The sequence below is a fragment of the Battus philenor genome, unplaced genomic scaffold (genome assembly GCF_028537555.1).
Source record: "Battus philenor isolate CCGP_79_NKW_IND1 unplaced genomic scaffold, ilBatPhil1.0.hap1 SCAF_1, whole genome shotgun sequence".
NCBI classification, from domain to species: domain Eukaryota; kingdom Metazoa; phylum Arthropoda; class Insecta; order Lepidoptera; family Papilionidae; genus Battus; species Battus philenor.
In genome coordinates, this window is record NW_027181661.1 from 11,108,436 (window position 1) to 11,129,349 (window position 20,914).

Sequence of the window (20,914 nt, forward strand, 5' to 3'; positions counted from 1 at the left end):
TTATAGCCGCAGAGCGCCCGCGCGCCGTCGACCGCCAACTCACCCTCGCAACTCGACGCCGCACCGCGCCCGCCTCACACATCCCTGCTGCCATCATCCAAGGCTCGACGTCTTCACCATCTGCACGTGCACTATACTACAAGACTTGTGTATCAAATACCACATAACAGCTTACTCTGGAATTTTATATACAAAGAAGTTATGAGACACTAATTTGAATGACTAATCACGACGTTTTGAACTGAACTATCGCCTCGCTAATTCTTTTTTTCCTTAAAAAAATAGTTAAAGCTTTGTACGAAACCTTGATATAAAAGACATAAACGCGCGCAATGTTAGACTGACTCATTGTTTACACAATGCTTTAAAAAGTTTACATTTTAATATATACTATTTAATTGTGGGTTAAAATTCATCTCCGTGATATTGCAAAAATTGGATTCGATATTGTTAAATGTTACGTATACAGTTAAAGCACCTTTTTTTACGGAAAATTTGTAACCAAACTGTCATAGGTTTTTCTTTTAAAAATAACTATTTGATCTTTTTATCGATAAACATGTAAGGTCGCTTGATTTGTCTTCAATTAATATTCAAATACCTTTACTAGATCAGGAAGTGTTTTAAAACACACGGACGAATCAAATAGCGTGATAGGTATTTATATGTTGACGGGTAGTACGATCCAAAGTGGGTAATGCATCAAAAAGTCAAGGACGTGCGTACGTCGCGCCCGCCGCTGGCCAGTTCTTGCTCTTCTTCGTACTGGTCTCTGAATTTTAATGATTGAAAAAATAAAAATGACTCGAATAGTGCCCACGCGTCGTTGTCCAAACCTTATATATTACACTTAAATTCCCAGTTTATTGCGAACCCGTCAAGAATAATCAAGTAAAAAATATTTGTCTGTTATTACAAGCTTTTTGTAAAAAATATATTGACGTGTGATCATCCAAAGATCTAAATTCGTAATAAATTTTCCTGACTTCTTTAGTTTTTATGTATATTACTTTGTTAAACTGTTTCTGGATTCGTACATTTATTTTTTTTTAACTATAAAAGTTTTTTGTAACTAAATAAAAAAATAAGAACAATACGTTCTCCTAAATTATAACTTTTATTTTATAAATTCGTTATTCATTCCTCCGATTGCGGGACGTCGGGCTTGAAGAAATAAAACAAAAATAACATTTTTAAAATTTTTATTGACAAGGCGTATAATAATTGTAGCATATCAGTGTTGAAAATGTCAAAATAGTCATTAATTAATATCGTATTTTATTAATCATAGTATCAATTTGAAAATCATGAAAATTAAATTATTGAAAACAAATATATAATCAATCACAATACACTTACACGTACTTATTTATAAATTGAGCTAAGTATTTACAAATTTGGTTAATAATGAAGCTAATCATAAACCGAAAAAAACGGCCTAGCCACGACAAAACCTACGACACTAGATCCGTTAAACATAGAGGGTGCAAATAAAAAGTAACTTAATAAGGATTTCGATTGATACCATTCACAAATGTCGTGTTACTCACAAACTATTAGGAAACTCGCATCTCAATTATACCCAGTCTGAATATATTATTACGTCAATTGATTTAAAATTGCTTATAATGAAGGCATAACACAAAAGTCGGGTAAGGTCGGCCTAAGTTTCTTTGCGGTTATCACCTAGTTTGATTACCTAGATTTTTACGAGAAGCGGTAAAGAAGCTTATTAAAATGGTTTTTATATAAATGAGTTTAGAAGATAGACATATCTCTTGCTTTTAAGAAATATGAAAATATTAATTATGTGTTGCTATATTAAAATTTTGCTTTGTTATTAGATGGATTAAATGGTGCATATGAGAAAGAGTCAATGAATTAGAAGCCTTCACCCACTAATAAAATGTAATACAAGCAGTAACGAAGACGTTCGAATACAGTAAATGATTTTATAACAAAAAAGTAAACATAAGCTGACAATCTTTATCGCTACTACTAAAGAAATTAAATTTGAGTTGGAATATATATACATTAAAAAATGAAGAACTACACACAGAATAAACAAGTCGATGATAAAACGCTTTGTTTTGTACTCACTTTTCGTTTCTTATTGCGCATTGTTGCCTGATAACAATTACTGTAAATACTCATGTCAAAAATATGGCAAATCTTGCAAATTTGCTATAAATCTAAAAATTCTGCAAACTAACCTAATCTAAAGTTACGCTAAATGTTCGATATCTGTATTCATTGAATTATTAGTATCATTATTTATGAGGCACGTTTGAATTTCATCACGTTTAATGTTTATCAAGCACGAGTCGACTTGTGCCAGAAGAAAACTGGGACATATTACGATACATATATTAAACACGTACATGAAGTACAACATGGATTGTTTGTGGAAGCGCACTAAGCAATAGCATAAGTTTTTTTTAAAGTTCCCTCGAAGAATCATTTTGAAAACAAGGCTAAGGTAAGCCAAAGTATAATATGAAAATTATTTCATTATCTTTACGAACTTTTCCTTTTGTAAGAAAATATTTGAAGAATCTCAATGTTTGCAAAAGTACCAAAATTAACACGAAGAAAGAATAGTAACCTACAGATATTAGCTTTCCATAATCTACTGTCAGATAATGTCTATAACCCTTTTAGAATACTGTTAGAATTAGAGTCATTATAACACAAAAAGCATTATTGATTATGAAGGTCTCGGTTAAGAATATTTATTTTTTGAATTGAACCACTACGAGCTACAGTGTTATTTTAAAACAGTTTAATCCCTGTAGCGCTCGTAAAATAGCTACATCTTCGTTTTTGTTAGTTTCCATTGTAAGAATAAGATCGCACATATCCTCCAAAAAATGTTTTATCCATTATTATAAAACTTGTTTTATACTTCTAAACATTAAACCACTGCATGTTTTAAGTTAAAATGTATTCTTTAAATTTCATATTGCATTTTAGAAAATATCAGCAAACAATATTTATATTATTACACTAGCGTGTTTACTTTTGATTTGTGCGATGTAAATGATCAAAATGATGATCGCAAGAAATTGTTTAACAGTGTCAGTTTTATAATAACATCGAGATGCTAAGTTTCAAATATTAGATAGTGCATTCAATGAAAATCAAATTGGAATCTAGAATTGTAACTTCGTTATCTCGTCATGGTTACATATTGTAAGATCGGATAGTTATATTTATAAAAGCTACTTTGTCTATGACATCAAAATGTTTAACTTTAGTAGAATTGACTGGTGGAATTCAGTTAATCATAACGCGGAGGGTAAATATTCTCTCACAGCTTTTTGATGAAAAAAAAACCTTGCCGCTAATAACACACAAATGGAAATATCGATATTAAACGTTATACAGTGGTTCGGAAAAAATTGAAAAGATCGAATATATTAAAAGGATTTTGATTAAAATTCCTAAAAGTTTAGATGCACAAAAATTTCAGCAAATATGTTAGTTACGAATTTATAATATCACAGAAATATTTTTTCCAAATATCTTTTATTGTTTAAATTCGTCCGATAGACAATGACAATTTCGCAATTCTATAAAGTATATGTAATATGTGTGATGTAGTAGAGTACATGCGGCTCATTAAATATGGTAATGGTTTTATAGGCATCTGCAACATTACATGGCGCGCTTAACTTAATACGTGCAATTTATTAAAGCCCTTAAAGAGTTTACTAAAAATCTACATTCTAAAATGCTTATCATAAACGTCTGTGAAGTAAATCATCGTCACAACTTATTTTCGCGCAACTACAGGTCGAAACCATCATTGTAAGCACCACTAATTTTAAATATTAGAGTTTACTTCAAAACTAATATATAGAATGCTAGATTGTCTAATGGTAATACACTAAGCAAAGCTATACAGTCGACTACTTCTATTACATGTTAAAAAGTTAAATTTGATGTCGTTAGTCTAAATAATGATAAGAATTATATAAAGAGCAATTCGACGCAACTAGTGATTTTTATTATTCATTAGTTTTAAAAAAAAAACGTCGTTTCTTAAATATAGCCGGTTAGGTCTTAAAACAAAGGTCTAAAATATAAGCTGCTTTGTGACACAATGAGGTACTAGTTAACGTACTAGGTAATGTAGTACTAGTTGAAGTACAAGGTATATTATCAAACGTGAACATAATTATATACAATTTGTATAGAAAAATAGGGAGAATAGTTTCATTAAAATTGAGTTATAAATTATTATGCTCAGAGAGATCATATGTTAAATTCAAAAATATATTTTAGCCATAAATTGAACGTTGTCCCGCGGCGGCTTTCGTTTGCGATTTCTTTTTTGTATCGTTTCTAAACTAAACATCACCGTGTTTTGCCACGTTTATTGAATAATATTTCCAAATATGCTTTGAAGTTGGATATAGCATTTTCAAGTAAGCGTTTTCAAGTAAATTACTACATTAGTTTCGGATGTTAATAGAAAAGCTTACAAGAGTACAAAGCGAGGATATTACAACTTTACAGTTTTACAATGAATTTCTACGGCGTCAGAGATATTGGTATGCATATTGGTATGGTATGCAGCTAACGTAGCGATCGGCGGACACATAACTTTCATCGTGCTTTGGAATAAAATGTATTCACCATATATAAATAAAGCATGCAGATTTTATAGTAAAGGTATTATTTTGAAAATTTTTTATTATTTATAAAAAAATCTATTTCCCGTGCGTGTAAACCAAAACATTAAATCATTCTGAAACTAGATTTATAATTTCTATATTTGTTTGATGTTTTAATACTTTCCCCTTATAATATCTGTCGATAAAAATATTATGTAATAACGAATTTTGTAGCTTAGTGTATACTTAAAAAGGCATAAACACGTGTGTAGCAAATTGTTTACAAGCTTAATCGTTTAAAATGAATTTAAAAGCGGTTTAGTTTCTGCGTGTTTTTATTGATTTAATTTGGATCTTTATGTTTTGAATTATGTCACATTCTGATTTTTCTATTTGTGACCATTTTTTTTAATAAAAGTACGAATCGATGAATTGACGTAGAACGAAGATCCACAGAGAATATAAAAAATAGCGGAGTTAAGGAGACGATTTTTACAAAAAACGTAATACCTTAGATATGTTCATCAGAACGGAAATCGAACTCATTAAGGCGTTCTATTAGATCTAATATAATAAGGTCCATACACGTAGGAAACGTATTGTGCCTTATTATATTAGATGGCGTAAAAAAGAATCCAAATTTTATATCATTCTCATTATGATAATTCAGGCTTTGGTCCGATGGTTTAGATATATGGAATTTATCCGGTAGGTATACACCATAATCCAGTGACAGATGTAACAGGTTGGAAAAAGAATACACACAGATAGACAGTCTATTTCGAGTTCTCTAGCAACTGGTTCTACTTCAAGTATTAATAATCAAGGTTATGTTGTTTTACAGTTTTCATTAAAATCGAAACCAAGCCCAGATCCATTATTTTTTAACACTTCTATTAGATCTAATATTTCACGCCCTGCAAAAATTCATCAATAAATATATACTCTGTAAAAACTACTCTTTCTACACTTTTTAAATAACCAAAAGGTATCTACACTATTGGTTTAGAAGGTCCACTGTTACTGTACTATTTAGAATAATTATTCGTATGGTGCAACGTACATGCAATTGCTATCTATCATCAATCAATTTAATACTTAGTAAACTACCACCTACCTATTTATTTAACAACGATAAAAATAGCAATGTCAAAAAAATATAATGTATTACTTCCTTGTTTGTTCACTAAAATTGTAGATTAACACCAGAATTTTTGATATTTGTACATGTTAATGCGAAGCCACTAAAATTTGGAAGCACGTCTGTTTGCCTCATTAATATGTATATGCTATTTGTACTTGCGTAAGTCACGTTTTATTTAAGGGCTATAAACTATTTGCATGTCGGCCATTAACGAATAGCGAACCTTGCGGCGCGTGTCTTATGATCCACGTCATGTACACGCGTCATCATTGATAATTTAGTCCACCAACATCAACATTGCCCTTCGCTCGATACATTTTTTTAATTTTATGAACAAGGGTATTCAAATAAATGTATAGGAAATACATTGTAACAATTTTCTGTTTAATAATTATATATATATATATACAATAAATTTCACCTATGTACTGACCCATCTCGATATCTCTGAAATCTAACTGGCTTAGGGACTTGAAATTTTGGTAAAATTGTAGGAATTTTTCGCTTCGACAGAGGGCCTCCGAGTGGAGGAAGAGAATTTATGAAACCAGAAAATTCCCCTAAATAAATAGATAAAAAACCTTAGGTTCCTAACATAAATCAAATATTAAAATCATGATTGGGAAAATAAAGAGTCAATCCTCTGCCCTAATCAGACACACAAGAGGACGAATAAAAGGGAAATTCTGGAAATGGCTCGTTAGATTTAAAACCAAAGCAAGTTATCCACCAACTAGCGGAGAAGCCTTTACACGCTGCTACACATACAAATCATTATTAACACTACTTGGAACGGCTGCATTTTGTTATTATTATTCTAAAATCATTAAATAAAGCATAAAGTATTCAGCAATAATTATTGAATCAGTTACAATATAAAAAATCAAATTGATACCAACTGTTGCTTAATCATTTTAAAGATCAACTCGATTGTGAAGGCAGTCTTGTAGCATACAACGTATAAGCATATGTATTTATATCAACCGTTAATTGGACTAAATTATCAATTTATGAATTCAAAACGGCAAACACGTTTTCAAATGTTTTTAAACATCGGTTTTAAATATTTATACATCAAATATACGATACATATTTATATTACGGAATAATAATATCGAAACAAATGTCATATATAATAAGTTGCTACCTATTATCACTAGGTATAAAAGAATACGATGCTAGCTAGCGCACGTACGAAGCTACTAACTAGCCAATTACTTTGAATTCAACTTTTATTAATCGATAAAGAAATTGCCATCCACTACGCTCAAACGGTATTATTTTTAAATCTTTTTTTAAATCGTATCCGATTATTTACGTTCTTTTAAGTACCATGACATTCTTTTTGTTACTGGTTCTATCAATATATTCTTATTCGCGACACCCTACATTTGCTTAAAAAAATTGATACAAATTCAGTTTTTTTGTATTCGTAAAAAATATCAGTACACTATAATAGACCGCCTTATTTATTCCTTATTCAATTCCGAAGGCTTTCAGTGAATATTAATAATTTTATTATTGTTGTTTTTTCCCACACGCTCTATTTTCATTCAATAGTTCTATCGCACGATCAACGATATGAAGTTTTATTATCTTTTGTCTCATTTGTAAAAAAATATGTAATAAACGTATCATACGAACCTTAACATAGTGTGCGTTAGAATAACGTTAGAACACACACACAAATGTTACTATTTACCGAATTTGCGCGTACACCGCGCCTTAGAGAGATTCCGCTGCACTTTCCTAAGGCGCGATACTGCAATTTCGGTACCATTACATTCAATCGTATAGAAAAACCACAATTTAGTAACTGCCAATACGAAGCTTCATCAATAATTTACTTTCGAACTGATATATGCTGAAACTTACTTAATTTAAATCGAATTACCCTCAAGCTAAGATTATCTATTTGCGGTCGTAAAGATCGCTTACGGTTATAAAACTTACTACACCGACAACAATAGTAGGTCTATCGGTTGCCCGTGTCACTCTAATGACCTAACTACTAATTCCGAGGCCCTGCCCCTCTAGAAAAACAACCCTAATCACTGACCGATCAGTTTCAGAGATAACAGTTACGAATGATAAAAGATGTCTTACGTAACCTTGGCCTTCCCTATATAAAAACCCATCAACAATTATAGATTAATAAAACCTCGAAACTTAGTCATTAGTAACAAATAGCGACGATGTGGCAAGATTTAATATATCACGTATGAAATGGTTTTATACTAAAATAGTATAGTTTATTTACTGTTGAATATTACTGGAACCATATAACTTAGAGAATTTGGTAGAAATATGCCGTTCGCCGACTAAAAGCCAGAAGAAGATGGGATTTAATGAAATTCCACACTAAACTACAACGGGAAATAAGTAATAAAAATATAAGTATTGGAATAATCTTGTTCGCAAAACTTGTAGGAAGAAAGACAAATTCTTTACTACAAATATTTAAAATGGAAACCTACCATCATCGCTTCATATATCTATGTAGATTTTTCTTTAAAATTTTCAATGTCTGTTATGTAATAAATCGAGGAGTGTCAAAAATTAAAAAATTACGTTCAACAAGATGTTGAGCAAGGTTAAGGACTAAGTTTCAGGTTGTTATTAAACTGCCTCAACAACAAACCGATGTATCAGTGAGGATGCACACGCGAGACCCGACGTACGATTAGTTCAACCAAACTGTCAACAATATTATTTGAATCTATTTAATTTCTGATTCTTTTATTGCTTTAAAATTGATCAAAATTTAGTTCCAATGAAAAACAAAAAAAAGTTTATACAATACCCACATTGTATAACACTCGAATCTGATGATGATATGAAGTCAAATAATTAGATAAGCAATGTTGCTATGTGGTTTGCGGTGGATTGCGCAGACAGCAAGGTTGCTACGTCGGATTGTATGTACTCATGTTTAGATCCAAACGGGGTGTAGATCAGCACGGGGGGCATTGGGGAGCCATTGTTAAGGACGGTGCAACAGGGGCGTCTCTTCTCCACTTGCCCAGCGGCTCTCGTTTCTATTACGTTCACCGCAGTTCTTCGTACAGCACGCAGAAACGCTTTGGCCAGCCTATAATAAACGATAAATAAAATTAACGCCATCTGTTATCAAAATTGCTGTATAATTTGAGTCTTGAAACTGTACATAGATGGCAGTTTTCTGATAATGCCTATAATTAAAAATGTTTTTTAAGCTGGCATATTTTTATATCATGAATGACATTTTTTATTCAAATTTACAAAGATATATACCTTGTTTGGTATTATAACAATTTACATCTAACTTGTAATTATAATAGTGAATATCAATATTTCATTATTAAATCAAACAAGTCACAAAGCTACCCTGTTGCAGATAGCGACAAATTGTGAACAGAACAGGCTTTAAATTTAAAATTTATGCTGTTTGAATAATATTTGTGATCTAAAACTAGCTCCGGAAATATTAACCACATAAATAATAATAGGCGGGGCACACCACTCGTGCTAATAACAGCCGGTAGATGCACCCTACGAGATGAACCGACGACAAGTTGAACATGGGGGAAGTCACAAAAGTTAGCATAAAATCGACTTTTGTGACGACCTTTTGGCTAGAGCTATACCCACGGGATCAATCGGCCATGATAAAATACAACGGGTTTTAGCTACCTTTGCGATAAACCTACCAAATCATATTAATAATTCGTATTAGGAAGATTTACTATTTTACTTGTATTATATAACAAAAAGAAAAAACCGATAAGAAATCAATGTACCTGTGAGAGATGCAAGTCATACAAGTGGAGCGTGCTGACCGACATGTCTCGAGCTTCATCAGGTGATGTTAAGTCCGGCAGTAAGCTGCCCGTTTCGTATGCTACCACATTGGCAGCATTCACAGATATACCGGATCCTGGAATGCAACTCATTCCGGACATCCCGGAAGCTGGATTGCCACCCATTCCAGACAATCCAGACCCCGCATTCCGTGACACTACTCCAGAAGTACTTTCTTCCTCGTCACTCGTTTCATCCATGTCCTAGAACACAAAATCAATTAATTTTTATTATGGGGCAGTGCCGACGTATGTGCAGTTTACAGAAAAGAGCATGTGCGGAAGTGGCTAAATATTGGTCCTGTTCTTACTTAGAAAAGAGCTGTTTGGGCGATTTACAACTTCAAGCTTTGGCAGCTTACTACTTATAATGTTAAAATAACTGACGATTCAAAAGCGGACATAAAACGCTATGATAAATATGTCTTCAAATGGAAATAACATTTGGTTGTTGAAAAAAATTTTATAATCATATTTTATTTTTTAATTTTTCAACTTAGTGGTTTTCATCAAATGGAAAATACGTCTGAATATGAAAAACATTTCGGTTGTTTATTAAGTAAATTTAAAACTCACAGGCAATCGATAGGGATGTCTCGGCTGCTGATAATATGAAAGTACAGCTGGCAAGGGAGTATTGGTACCGAAAATACTCTGCTGAATGTATGAACCCAGCATTGTTTTATTCTGTAACAGATAAATGTTTGTTAATAAATAATCATACAAATTATATTCCTACCATTATATAGCAAAGCATGTTAATACTTAGGTAAACAGACAATTTCTTTATTTAAATTTTGTGTGAGTGGAAAAGAACATTCCACAACAAGATTATAGTAAACTTTTTCTATCTACTTTAGTAGCGTCTGAACAAACATCATCATTGATGATTCAAGTGTCTACAATAGGATGGAGGTGCCTCACAAATGTAGTCTGTATTTTTGTGTATAAGAAAATTTATTGACAATTAAGATTAAATAAAATGAAAAATAAAGCATTCGCAACATTTTCACTCACTAAGGCATTGTTTGTAGGTAAAGCGTGGTGCATGCTTTGACGTAAAGAACGTAAAAACTGTCTTTGGGCAGGTTCGCTAGGGTGCCATCCTGGATGGCGACACGAAAATGCTACGAGTGATAGCTCTGTCTTGCCACCTTCGCCTTGATTGTATTGTGTGTTGCCACCTGTAAATTTCAATATGCACTTATTAATTACGCATCATAAACATCTATAAATCAGGATTAAGGGTATAATCATAATCATGTCAATCGTACGACGCCCACTGCTGGACTTATATCCTTATGGCCTGTATCATAGGCTTGCATCCCGTGTCTACTGATGACCTTAACAAGGACGCCTGTCCGCCTTGTGGGTGGACATTTAAAGCTGCGCTTGTCAGATCTCCCCCTCCTCTTGTCTGCTCTCCAAAGGGCTATGTTAATTATTTTCATCCATACAAAGATTTTCAGATCACTTAATAAAAAATTGTTATGTTAACATTGATGAGAATTAGGGTTTCGCTGGGAGAATCCATTATGTTTTAAAATTTAACCTTTTAAGTGGAATAGTATGCAATTATTGACAGCGGTTGTGGATAGCAATTACCTACCATGAACTGTGTGCTTTTATGAATTTATAATATAATGATAATCTTTACCCGTAAGCTTGTCGCCATATTTCGCCACTGTCTGCCAGTCAGGGTGACCATGCCGTCGGATGTCGAGCTATACCAAAAGATGAATAAATTAACTGTTAACGTATCAAAAGTGGGATAATGTTAAAACAGTATTTTGCTTTGAAAACAATATGGCAGCTAATTAAGGTAATAGACAGTCCATCTAAAGTTCTAACAGGTCAGTGAGCATGAATATAAAATATATTTTAGATATTAATCTTCAATGTTCATAAAAAGTTGTAAGAAAATCGTGTAATTACCTGAGCAAACGAACAAACATCCCCAATGCCCAGCACGCTAACGGTGAAATTGCGATAGAAGTCTACAATGTCCAGCGCCCGGGATCTGAGCGACAGCAACACAAGTGGGCAAAGGAGGGGACTAAGAAGCTCAAACAGTATGTACACCTGAAAAAATATATGAAAATAATCAATGTGCTCCACAAGACACAAATTCTTTTTTTGTATTTATTTACTTAAGTAGATTGAAATAATCATTAATAATTAATCGTTATTATAATTTGGTAAACAACTTGTGTTTTTCTTGCATATAATTAAGTTTATTGAAATAATTATTTTTTGTAATAATATAATTACAGCAGGTTTTTGCACTAGAATTGAAACATGGGTGATTACAATAACGTTTGTTTCTAATTATATATACATATACATAAATACGTGTATTTTTTTTATTATATATATGTAAATATATTTTACGCAATAACTCACGATAGGCTGTGCGAACACATCATTTGCTACAGAGTGAATTTGCCTATGAGAGTGAGTGCCTTTTTTTAACCTATTACCTTTAACCTTTTTTGGTTTTAAATACTCGCGGCCGAAATAGTACCTATGGACGGAATACTTTTATGCTAGAATTAACTGAGTATTTAAATCTGAAACAGTAATAAATTAAACAGTAAACTTTTTAATAAAATTGAATAAAAAAAGAGTGTTACTTTTGTTTATTATAAATGTTTATCACAAACACAAAAAAACAGACAGGCAGATTAGTAAAGTACGCCTTGCTATTATTATAACACTAAAAATTATATGTTATTCGAAAATATCGACAGACGTATACGCATCCATAGAGCTCAAGTGGTAAAATAGGCCCTGATTAATAATTTTTTTTTTATATGGTACATACTGCACGGAATTGAAAGAGCTGTTGAAAATGAGCTGCAACATCCTTGGTGTGAGCGCGACCGCGCCAGGCAGCAGGCAAGTAATGCACGTGCCCCAGCACCTGTACAAACAACTCCTCGCCTCTTGCCGGTCCAGTGCACCCTCCGCCCAGGCGCTCCTCCTCCCCTATCAAAGCTCTGCAACATACAAGCAAAAAAGCATGTTATTTGACTTTTCAAATTCAAAAGTTCTTTGTTCAACATTCTTCTTTAATCGACATCAATTTGAGTCTACCACCTATTCGGGTGTAATGTTTTAAACAAGAGAAGAACAGACAAAAGAAACTTAACGGAACTATGCATTTTTCCAAATATTATAAAATTACATTATTAAAGTAATATTAAACAGGTCTGTAGGCGAACACATCCTTACTAATGTGTGATATCTTCTTTGAATCGTCATTGACAGTATCATAACCGTTAGCACACAAAGGTTCTTAGACATTTTTTTTTTAATTTAACAATAGCAGCTTCATGTATATTTAACGTACTAAATAAAAATAAATTTACTAAAGAGTATTCAAATTACATACAAAACAGTTGTATTGTTGCAAGTGCATGCTTTAATAAAATATGTCAGTGTTATGTCAATGTTATGTCAATTCATTTGTAATGGCAAAAAAGTGTTAGTGATACTGGAAAGAAGTTGGTGTCTCAACCTTTTTTAAGCACCATATGTAACTGCTCTTGACGTTTCATCTCTGTACTGTTTAAGTTATCTCTCATATTGTTTATAATTTTTGTAATGTAAATGACCTCATTAGCGTGGCATATTTATATATATAGCTATAAAAGTACATCAAGTTAAAACTTGTTAGTGGCCATCAGTGAATTGGTTTAAAGTTGATTAGGTTTTAATTGCTGTAAGTTTTTCATATAAAAAATAATAATTTGGATATTGTATTATCTGGCAAACAGTTTCTCAACAAGCTATGGATAAAGCTATACTCGGAATTTCGCTACGAGATCGAATCAGCAGAGTTTCATAAATGAACGAAAATAACGGACATAGCTCAGCAGTGTCGTAAATTGAATTGGCAGTGTGCATGCAGGCTACGGACGGCCACTGGAGCCTTGAGCTCTAGAATTGAGGCCATGGATCAACAAGTGCAGCATAGGACATTCAGCCACAAAGTGGACAGACAAATTTGTTATTAAAGTAGCCGGATAACGCTGGATGCAGACTTCCAACCGGACAGTCGACATTATACACTTGGAATATTAATGATCATTACCTGGCAGCTGCTAACACACAACCTAGTATAGTGATGATCGTAAGCACGTGTTCGACAGTTAACACGTCCTCGTCATACACCGAAAGCACCACGAGCACACCTAGCACACTCGCCGACAGGAACACTAGATTTCTGAAAATTACAAAAGGATTTTTAAATATTTTGCTTTGCATTTAATTTTGTAATAAATCAATACACATATATAAGGATAACATATACTATAGATGGAAATCGCTGATGTATGTACTGACTCATTACGAACTTGAAATTTGGTCGGTATATTCCTTTAGCCAAGCAGAGGTCAGTTTGATTTTACGAAATTCCACCTGGGGGATAGTCAGAGGGAACGTTTATTAAAATAAAAATTTTCGAATTATGGCTCCTATAGGTATAAAATTTAGTCAGATTATTCTTTTATCTTGTTAAAAACTGCCAAGAATGGATTTTTTTATTTATTTCAAATTGTACCCACAAAAGGCAGAGCGGGCCACGCGAAGCTGTCGTAGTAGGACACTAGATCATATTAGAGATGAGTTATTTACTTGGCTATCACAGTAGTGATCGGCGACGAGAAACTTGCGAGATACTTCGTGGCGGGTTTGTGGGCCCGGTTAAGTCTATCCCGTAGCTCATGTTCCAATTCGTTAAAATGCCGCAAAGTAACACGTGCGTAGAGGGACCACGTGCGAAGTCCAAGAGATGCAGGTGAACGTTTTATTAGCTGAAAAAAAATAGCTTATGAAAGAAACTATTTAATTCTAAAATATTACATTATTCACATCCAACATGTGACTGTAAAAATCTTTATGTTTCATGAATAATGTGTCTATTTGAATATTCATAAGATCTAGTGCTCATTAATTCATTGCTTATTATTACAGACTAATCTGCACAATATATATGAGATTATTGCCTGTACTGAAAACTAAACCTGAATAAATTAATTGTTGTGATGTATTGTGTGTGATGTAGTGTTCAATTTTTTACATAAGTCATAAAAATATTAAATTTACTGACCTCTGCATAATTGAAGAAGAAATACAGGATCTGCCAGCCCTGGATAAGTGGTGCCAGCAAAAGATTTATTAACGCCTGCAGCAATATTTGTCTTTCAAGTTGTCTAGCAAGAATCATTCGTTTTGAATGATCCTTGTAACATTCACGCAGTTGCCAACAATTTTCCCATGGGCTCCATGGACTAGCTGTGTAACCATTTAAAATTAATTACCTTCTTACTTTGATTATATTAAAGGGTTATGTATTGACATATAAACACTTACAAAATAGAAGAAATTCCAAATTCCACTTCAACCCTCTTGACAAATAATGAAAATCACCTAGACAAGGCACATGAATTTGCAGAGGTAGTAGATTCTTGTTAACCATTGCAACCATATAATTATTAAACCTAAATAAATATAATGAAAATAAATTAGTAGCAAAAACTTATGATAAAAAAGTGCACAAAAATTTTTAATATATCTATCTACCTGAGTATTCTATGATAAATATCTAATTCGTTGATTTCTTGTTTGTGCACACACATATGGTGCTCAGGCTGTGCTTCCCTAACTCTATCTTGTACTGTAGACCAATTTATCCAAGCCAAGTCACTCTAAAATAAAAATTAGAATTTAAATTACAACAATGTAGCTGAATTGGAATCATTTATAGGAAAGATAGGATAGCTACTTACTTCATTAATTTTCAATGCACTATTATAAAATAATTTTGTATCATATGCATAATACAAGTGGTACAATGACAAAAATAATCGCATAAACCAAATTATTGAACATAATGTTATAACACACCACCTGAAAATTTTTACATATAACTTACAAAAATTGATTTTAATTGGCTGGCAATTTGTATACCATTACAATTATCATATAATTTAAATTTAAAGGGATTATTGATAAGCATTGTCAGGACATAAATAATTTACTGAATAAAGCTTGCATAGTTCTGGAATTTCAGTAGATTTATGACAAAATATAAACTACATTTACTTAAGGTACAACAGCAGCAAATCATGATATAAAAAAAAAGTTTTATTACATAAGTTTAAGCAACCTCATGAAGTAATATAAAATTAACAGATGAAAGTGACATCAGACAACATCAAGTTTAAAATATTTAATTTTTTTCTTACCATCTCCATGATATCCTATTGACACACTCAGAAGTAGAATATATTACATCAATAAGGCTTAGCTTCTCACTATAGTTAGCATTTGCATCATTCCTAAACAACTTTGGATAATCAACACAATGAACTAAAAATGTTGAAAACCAAATTATAAATATAAATTGTAGAAGATAAAATAAATCAGACATAATCATAGGATAAAATCCCCCTCGAACATAATATTTATACATTCTTGTGAAAAAGGAGTCAAGATCTTCAATATGTGTCCAACCTCCTGTAAGAAATAAAAATAGTGTACATATCTTTACTGTTATTATAACATAAGAATAGGATAAAGTATTTAGAGCTTTTTAGAAGCACTGTAAACTCATAACATAAATAACATACTCCCACCCATAGCAATTTTCAGGAGTAATTAATATATTTTTAATGAGAGTTTTTATGTTCTACAGATTTCACTTATAATCAATAAATGTGTACTCATTTTTGTTTCTGTTTTTTAAAACACTTTTTAAATATTTAATTACTTGCATGTTTAAGATTCTTAGATGTTAAAATATAGTATATATAATAACATTTATAAGATATATATGTATATATATATACATATATATATATATATATATATATATATATATATATATATATATTTATATAATAAGCAAAAACTATCATTAAAGTTCAAAAACAGTGTTTCAATTATTTAGTACAAACATAACATTTAAAAACATTTCATTAAATTGAACAAACAAAAGTGAGTAGAATGCTAACAATAGTTTTCAAAATGTCTGCTTTATAGACCATTAAAAAGATAAATGTTGGTACAAATTTGATTATAGGATATATTTACATTTCAAATTACCACAAAAATTAATTTTATAAAACAATGTCATATTAAGTCCATTGTTATTTACGTAATAAATAATAAGAATGTGGTATTTTTAGCTTTGAACTAAAATAGCATTCTATTTGTACACATAAACAAAGGAAACAATGAACACTAAGTAATTACCTTTGGTTTTCGGTACTTTATGTATAATAACATTTGTCGAATCATCATGTTCGTGGTCTAGAGTGATCATAGTAGGAGAAGCATTTGTATTCTGCGCCGAACGCCCCAGCGGAGGAGTCAATTCGTTGTTCAAAGCGCTGTACGTAATATCACGTCTATTAAATTGTGTCATTTTGTATCCTATATATTAACACTATATATTGTTTTCTACGTCTAATTTTTCGTTACAAGGGCCGCTAACTGTCTACACATTCTTGACTTTGGCCCAGAATTATTAGGCTTCTAAAAGAACTCAATTTCAATATTATGAAAAAAAAAGTTTCGATTATTAACACCTCCTAATACATTGAACACACGAGTAACAAAATTAAAAGAGTCTACTAAATAGAGAACGATAGTTCAAGGATACAAAGAATTAAGAAGAACCATAGTGATGATACAATGCACAAACGAAATGACGAAAATAAACCAGCTAACAAGTTGACAGCTGTATAATGTTCTTAAACAAAATATGTTTCATTTAACGCATATCACATTGCTGTGCCCATGAACAAAATAAAAATTCTTTCGGGGCAGAGTTTTTAATGATTTTTTAATAAAATTTAATTAGGACAATTGCGACTATTTTTCTTTAATAAAAATATTTTCCTTGCAATCGGGATTTTCAAATATTTGGTAATATACTTAAATTTAAAAATGTGTAACTGAGAAAGAACAAGTTTATTTCTATCAAATTTTATAGCATTAAAATTTGTTTTTTCTATTAAATAATTTAATAAATAGTCCCAAATGTGCTATGGGTAATCTTTTATTGACTTATTCCTTATATCGGTAATAATTTTATTGTTAACGTAATTCTTAAAATTTCTTAAAAATATCTACGTCAAAATAGCCTAAGATATAAGGTGGCCACGAGTACGCTCTAGTAGTTTTAAAAACTGTGCGACTGTCTTATCATTCAATGGAATAGAATAATTGCATAAAGTATGAACTATCGGTATTGCAAAGCTCTCTCTATCTTCCGCTGTATAATGACCACGAATAGGGTGCCGGTGATGCGATGCGACAATTATGAATAGCCGTGGAGCTTTGTGCCAGGTTCACCACAAGGCGGTGAGCACAGCGACTTTACGAAAACGTTTTCCCCGTGAAAATGAAAAACGCCTGTTCGTTTCAATAATTTTTATAATACAGACCCATTAAAATCTAAGCGCCCTATTTATTGTCAAATCAATCGAGTTCGATAAATTGTAATAAATCGATAAAATGCTATAATCAATGAACTAAGGTATTACCAACAAATTAGTCAATATGTAAACTTTACATTTTGTATATTTATTACTATTTGGTTACATCTGTTCCCACAGTTTAACACTAAAATATTTGAGTAATTCTTAATGGGTAAAAGTAAACTGACAATGGGTATAGAAAGTCGCAAAAGACAGCCGTTATTTATTATATACTTCAATTTAAAATCTACACAGGTTTTGAATTTGTACGATCATAAAATGAAACCAATAAAATTAAAATTACCAATATAGAAGACTATAAAATATGTATGTTTATTACATTTGTTTGGATAAAAAGCCCTACAATATTGAATCGATGTGTTAAGTAAAATAATCATGGACTTTGTATTGTACCTTTATGGATTTCTATTTTTTTTGATAAAGTAATAATATGTTAAATTATAGGATATAGTAATTTTAATATACATTGAAATAATAATATACTGTCGTATCAATAATAACAAATACAAAATTTTCGATATACTAATAACAACGTAAATATTATACAATATGGGTTAATTAATTTTTCATACCTTACTATCTTTAGCTATCCCGGTGTCATGGGTAGAGGCGATATGCTCCCGCGTTATGTCGTAGAAGATGGTTTAAAAAGGTATGACCTTACTGGCTTTAAAACTATACCTACCTGAACTAATTTCCAATTTAGCTTAAGCTCCTGGGAATCCCATATTACCCTGAGAGGCACAGGTTATCTTGAACATCCACAACATCTCCCTCCCTTCCTCCCCCAAAACTGAGAAGTGATATTACAGATTCTCTGCTCTGAAATAAATAATGGCCTGTTGTGTGAAGTAAACTGCATGACTGTTCCATACGGAAGGCTTGTATTTGTCCAAGCTTTATGACTATTTCTACACCTGCGTGAATAACGTAAAGGAAAGTTTTATAAACAAGATATCAAGAAATCGCTGAATGCGGGCAGCGTAGGGCGGCCATGGTGGCGTGCTTTGAAGGAGGCGTATACCTCGCAGAGAGCGTTTATCGGCTGACATGATGAAGATAACTAAGAACGCAACAGGTAATTAACGCAATGAAATTAACTAACTGACATGAGAACACATACAGACGTTTTACTTCTACCAAAAGTGCTTCAGACCATATGTTGTTGTGTTAGAAGAAGAAAATAGCCGGCTGCCTGCGCGGCCGCATACTTATTAATACCATATAGTTCCCTACCAAAATTCCCTATGCTGCCGTTATGATAACTTCTCAAGTTACGCTTGCGGATTAGGAAACCTTTATAATCTATAAAATAACCACAAACCTCTCCCACGAAAAAAATGATCATAGACTATCATAAAACCTAAAATCCATTCGTAGATTGTAATACGCACTTAGATTCTGATCTCACTTACTCCCTTGTTAGGATCTCTTAAAATATAGAGGCATGTTGATTCGCGACTTAGATAGTCTAACTCGAACTGTATGGAGCTACATAAACTACTGCGATCTCTACACATTGCCAAAGCTTACCACAAAACTTTGTGGAAGTTATTGAAATACCTCATAGGAGACGCACATTCGTTCATGCTTCTCGTCCCACGTTTCTGACTCCAATGTGCCGGATGAAAAAAAAAATATAGGACAGCTTTGATGTACGTTGTTTTTCAAAAAACTTGCCAACTTCGCCCACCCTCGTAATGACAATAAAATATATATATTTGTAAAGCACGCTTCAAGACACCCCGCAAGATCCGATGAAATAATACCAAAGGTAACAAAACTTGTCTCGTATACAGTAGCTGACTCTAGAACTTAGATTGCTTACTAAACCGCAATTTCCGATGCGCACCACTTTTTTGGTTCTCTACTGTTTAAAAGCAATAATCAATGTTAAAGGTAATGTGGTTCCACAGACCCTCCAAAAACCACAACCAACGTGTTTCATGCATCATATTCTTAAAAGAAAGTACAAGTCTATGTCTTCATTATTATGAATTTGAGAAAACTAGTCACATAGACGCGAAAAATTTATCTTGTACTTATATTTTATTTTATCACGCATACATATCAACATATAGACATTGGTATTTGTCCTGTACATTCTCCTGTTTTTTTTTTATTTCAGCGCAATCTTTGGTTCATACAGCTATAACCCTATTAGTGATCGATTTGAACGAATGACTTTAAGTAAGTCAGAATCTACTACTATTACTACTCAAGATCCTAATAAAAAACCTGATAGAAATCAAACTACAACTTCAAAGCATATACACAAACTTAATCGCCGTTTTCCATTTAAACCTATTTTAGCAAACTGGTAAAATATTTAATAAAGCAATGATGAATATACTATGTTTATTACTATATGTTTATTACTATATACTAACATGTCCATTTTAGACTCAGCGAAACCATACACCTCTTTTCTCTTTTTTGCAGCTTTTCCAATACCCCTCCAAATATACTTCTTTTTCTTATCGACTATAGGCAAAACATTTCATCTCTGTCTAATGAAATCTATACATCAACCCTAAACAGGCAAATTCCCGTCGATGCTCCAAGCTCTGAAACTCGCGTTCACCGAAGTATCCTTACCATTGAACCTCTTGGCTCCTCTCTGTATGGATTCTAAAGATTCGAGATGATGTTTCGCCTATCCATCCCAGATAGCTACAGTATTCTACACATGACCGGACTAGTGGTACATACTGGCTCAGGAGAATAAATTAACAGCCTTTTTTTAAGTAGTACAATTTTCCCCATGTTTTTACATGGACCTTGTTTTTGTTCCTTGATTAA

The 20,914-nt window shown here is 32.3% G+C and overlaps 1 protein-coding gene and 1 long non-coding RNA gene across 2 annotated transcripts; one reads left to right on the plus strand and one right to left on the minus strand.

Moving 5' to 3' along the window:
- Positions 1-8,505: 8,505 nt before the first annotated feature.
- Atg9 (autophagy-related protein 9) lies at positions 8,506-17,283 on the minus strand. Its single transcript, XM_068767202.1, has 15 exons — positions 16,863-17,283; positions 15,854-16,124; positions 15,395-15,515; positions 15,189-15,313; positions 14,979-15,106; positions 14,716-14,900; positions 14,241-14,419; positions 13,699-13,830; positions 12,427-12,601; positions 11,538-11,684; positions 11,260-11,326; positions 10,620-10,786; positions 10,179-10,289; positions 9,543-9,806; positions 8,506-8,854 (listed from the first exon to the last, which is right to left on the minus strand). The coding sequence occupies exons 1-15, from the start codon at positions 17,032-17,034 to the stop codon at positions 8,747-8,749; spliced, it is 2,352 nt and encodes a 783-aa protein (XP_068623303.1). The 5' UTR covers positions 17,035-17,283; the 3' UTR covers positions 8,506-8,746.
- A 1,159-nt stretch (positions 17,284-18,442) lies between these two features.
- Positions 18,443-20,464, plus strand: LOC137933309 (uncharacterized). Its single transcript, XR_011109125.1, has 3 exons — positions 18,443-18,534; positions 18,699-18,764; positions 20,241-20,464. It is a non-coding gene; the product is annotated as an uncharacterized lncRNA (long non-coding RNA).
- Positions 20,465-20,914: the final 450 nt, after the last annotated feature.

Coding starts and splice junctions, on each gene's coding strand:
- Atg9 (XM_068767202.1), bottom strand. CDS start 17,034: ATGACACAATTTAATAGACGTGATATTACGTACAGCGCTTTGAACAAC. Junction 15,314..15,394: donor GTGCATTGAAAATTAATGAA/GTAAGTAGCTAT, acceptor TTTTTATTTTAG/AGTGACTTGGCTTGGATAAA. Junction 13,831..14,240: donor ATCACTACTGTGATAGCCAA/GTAAATAACTCA, acceptor TGTAATTTTCAG/AAATCTAGTGTTCCTGTCGG.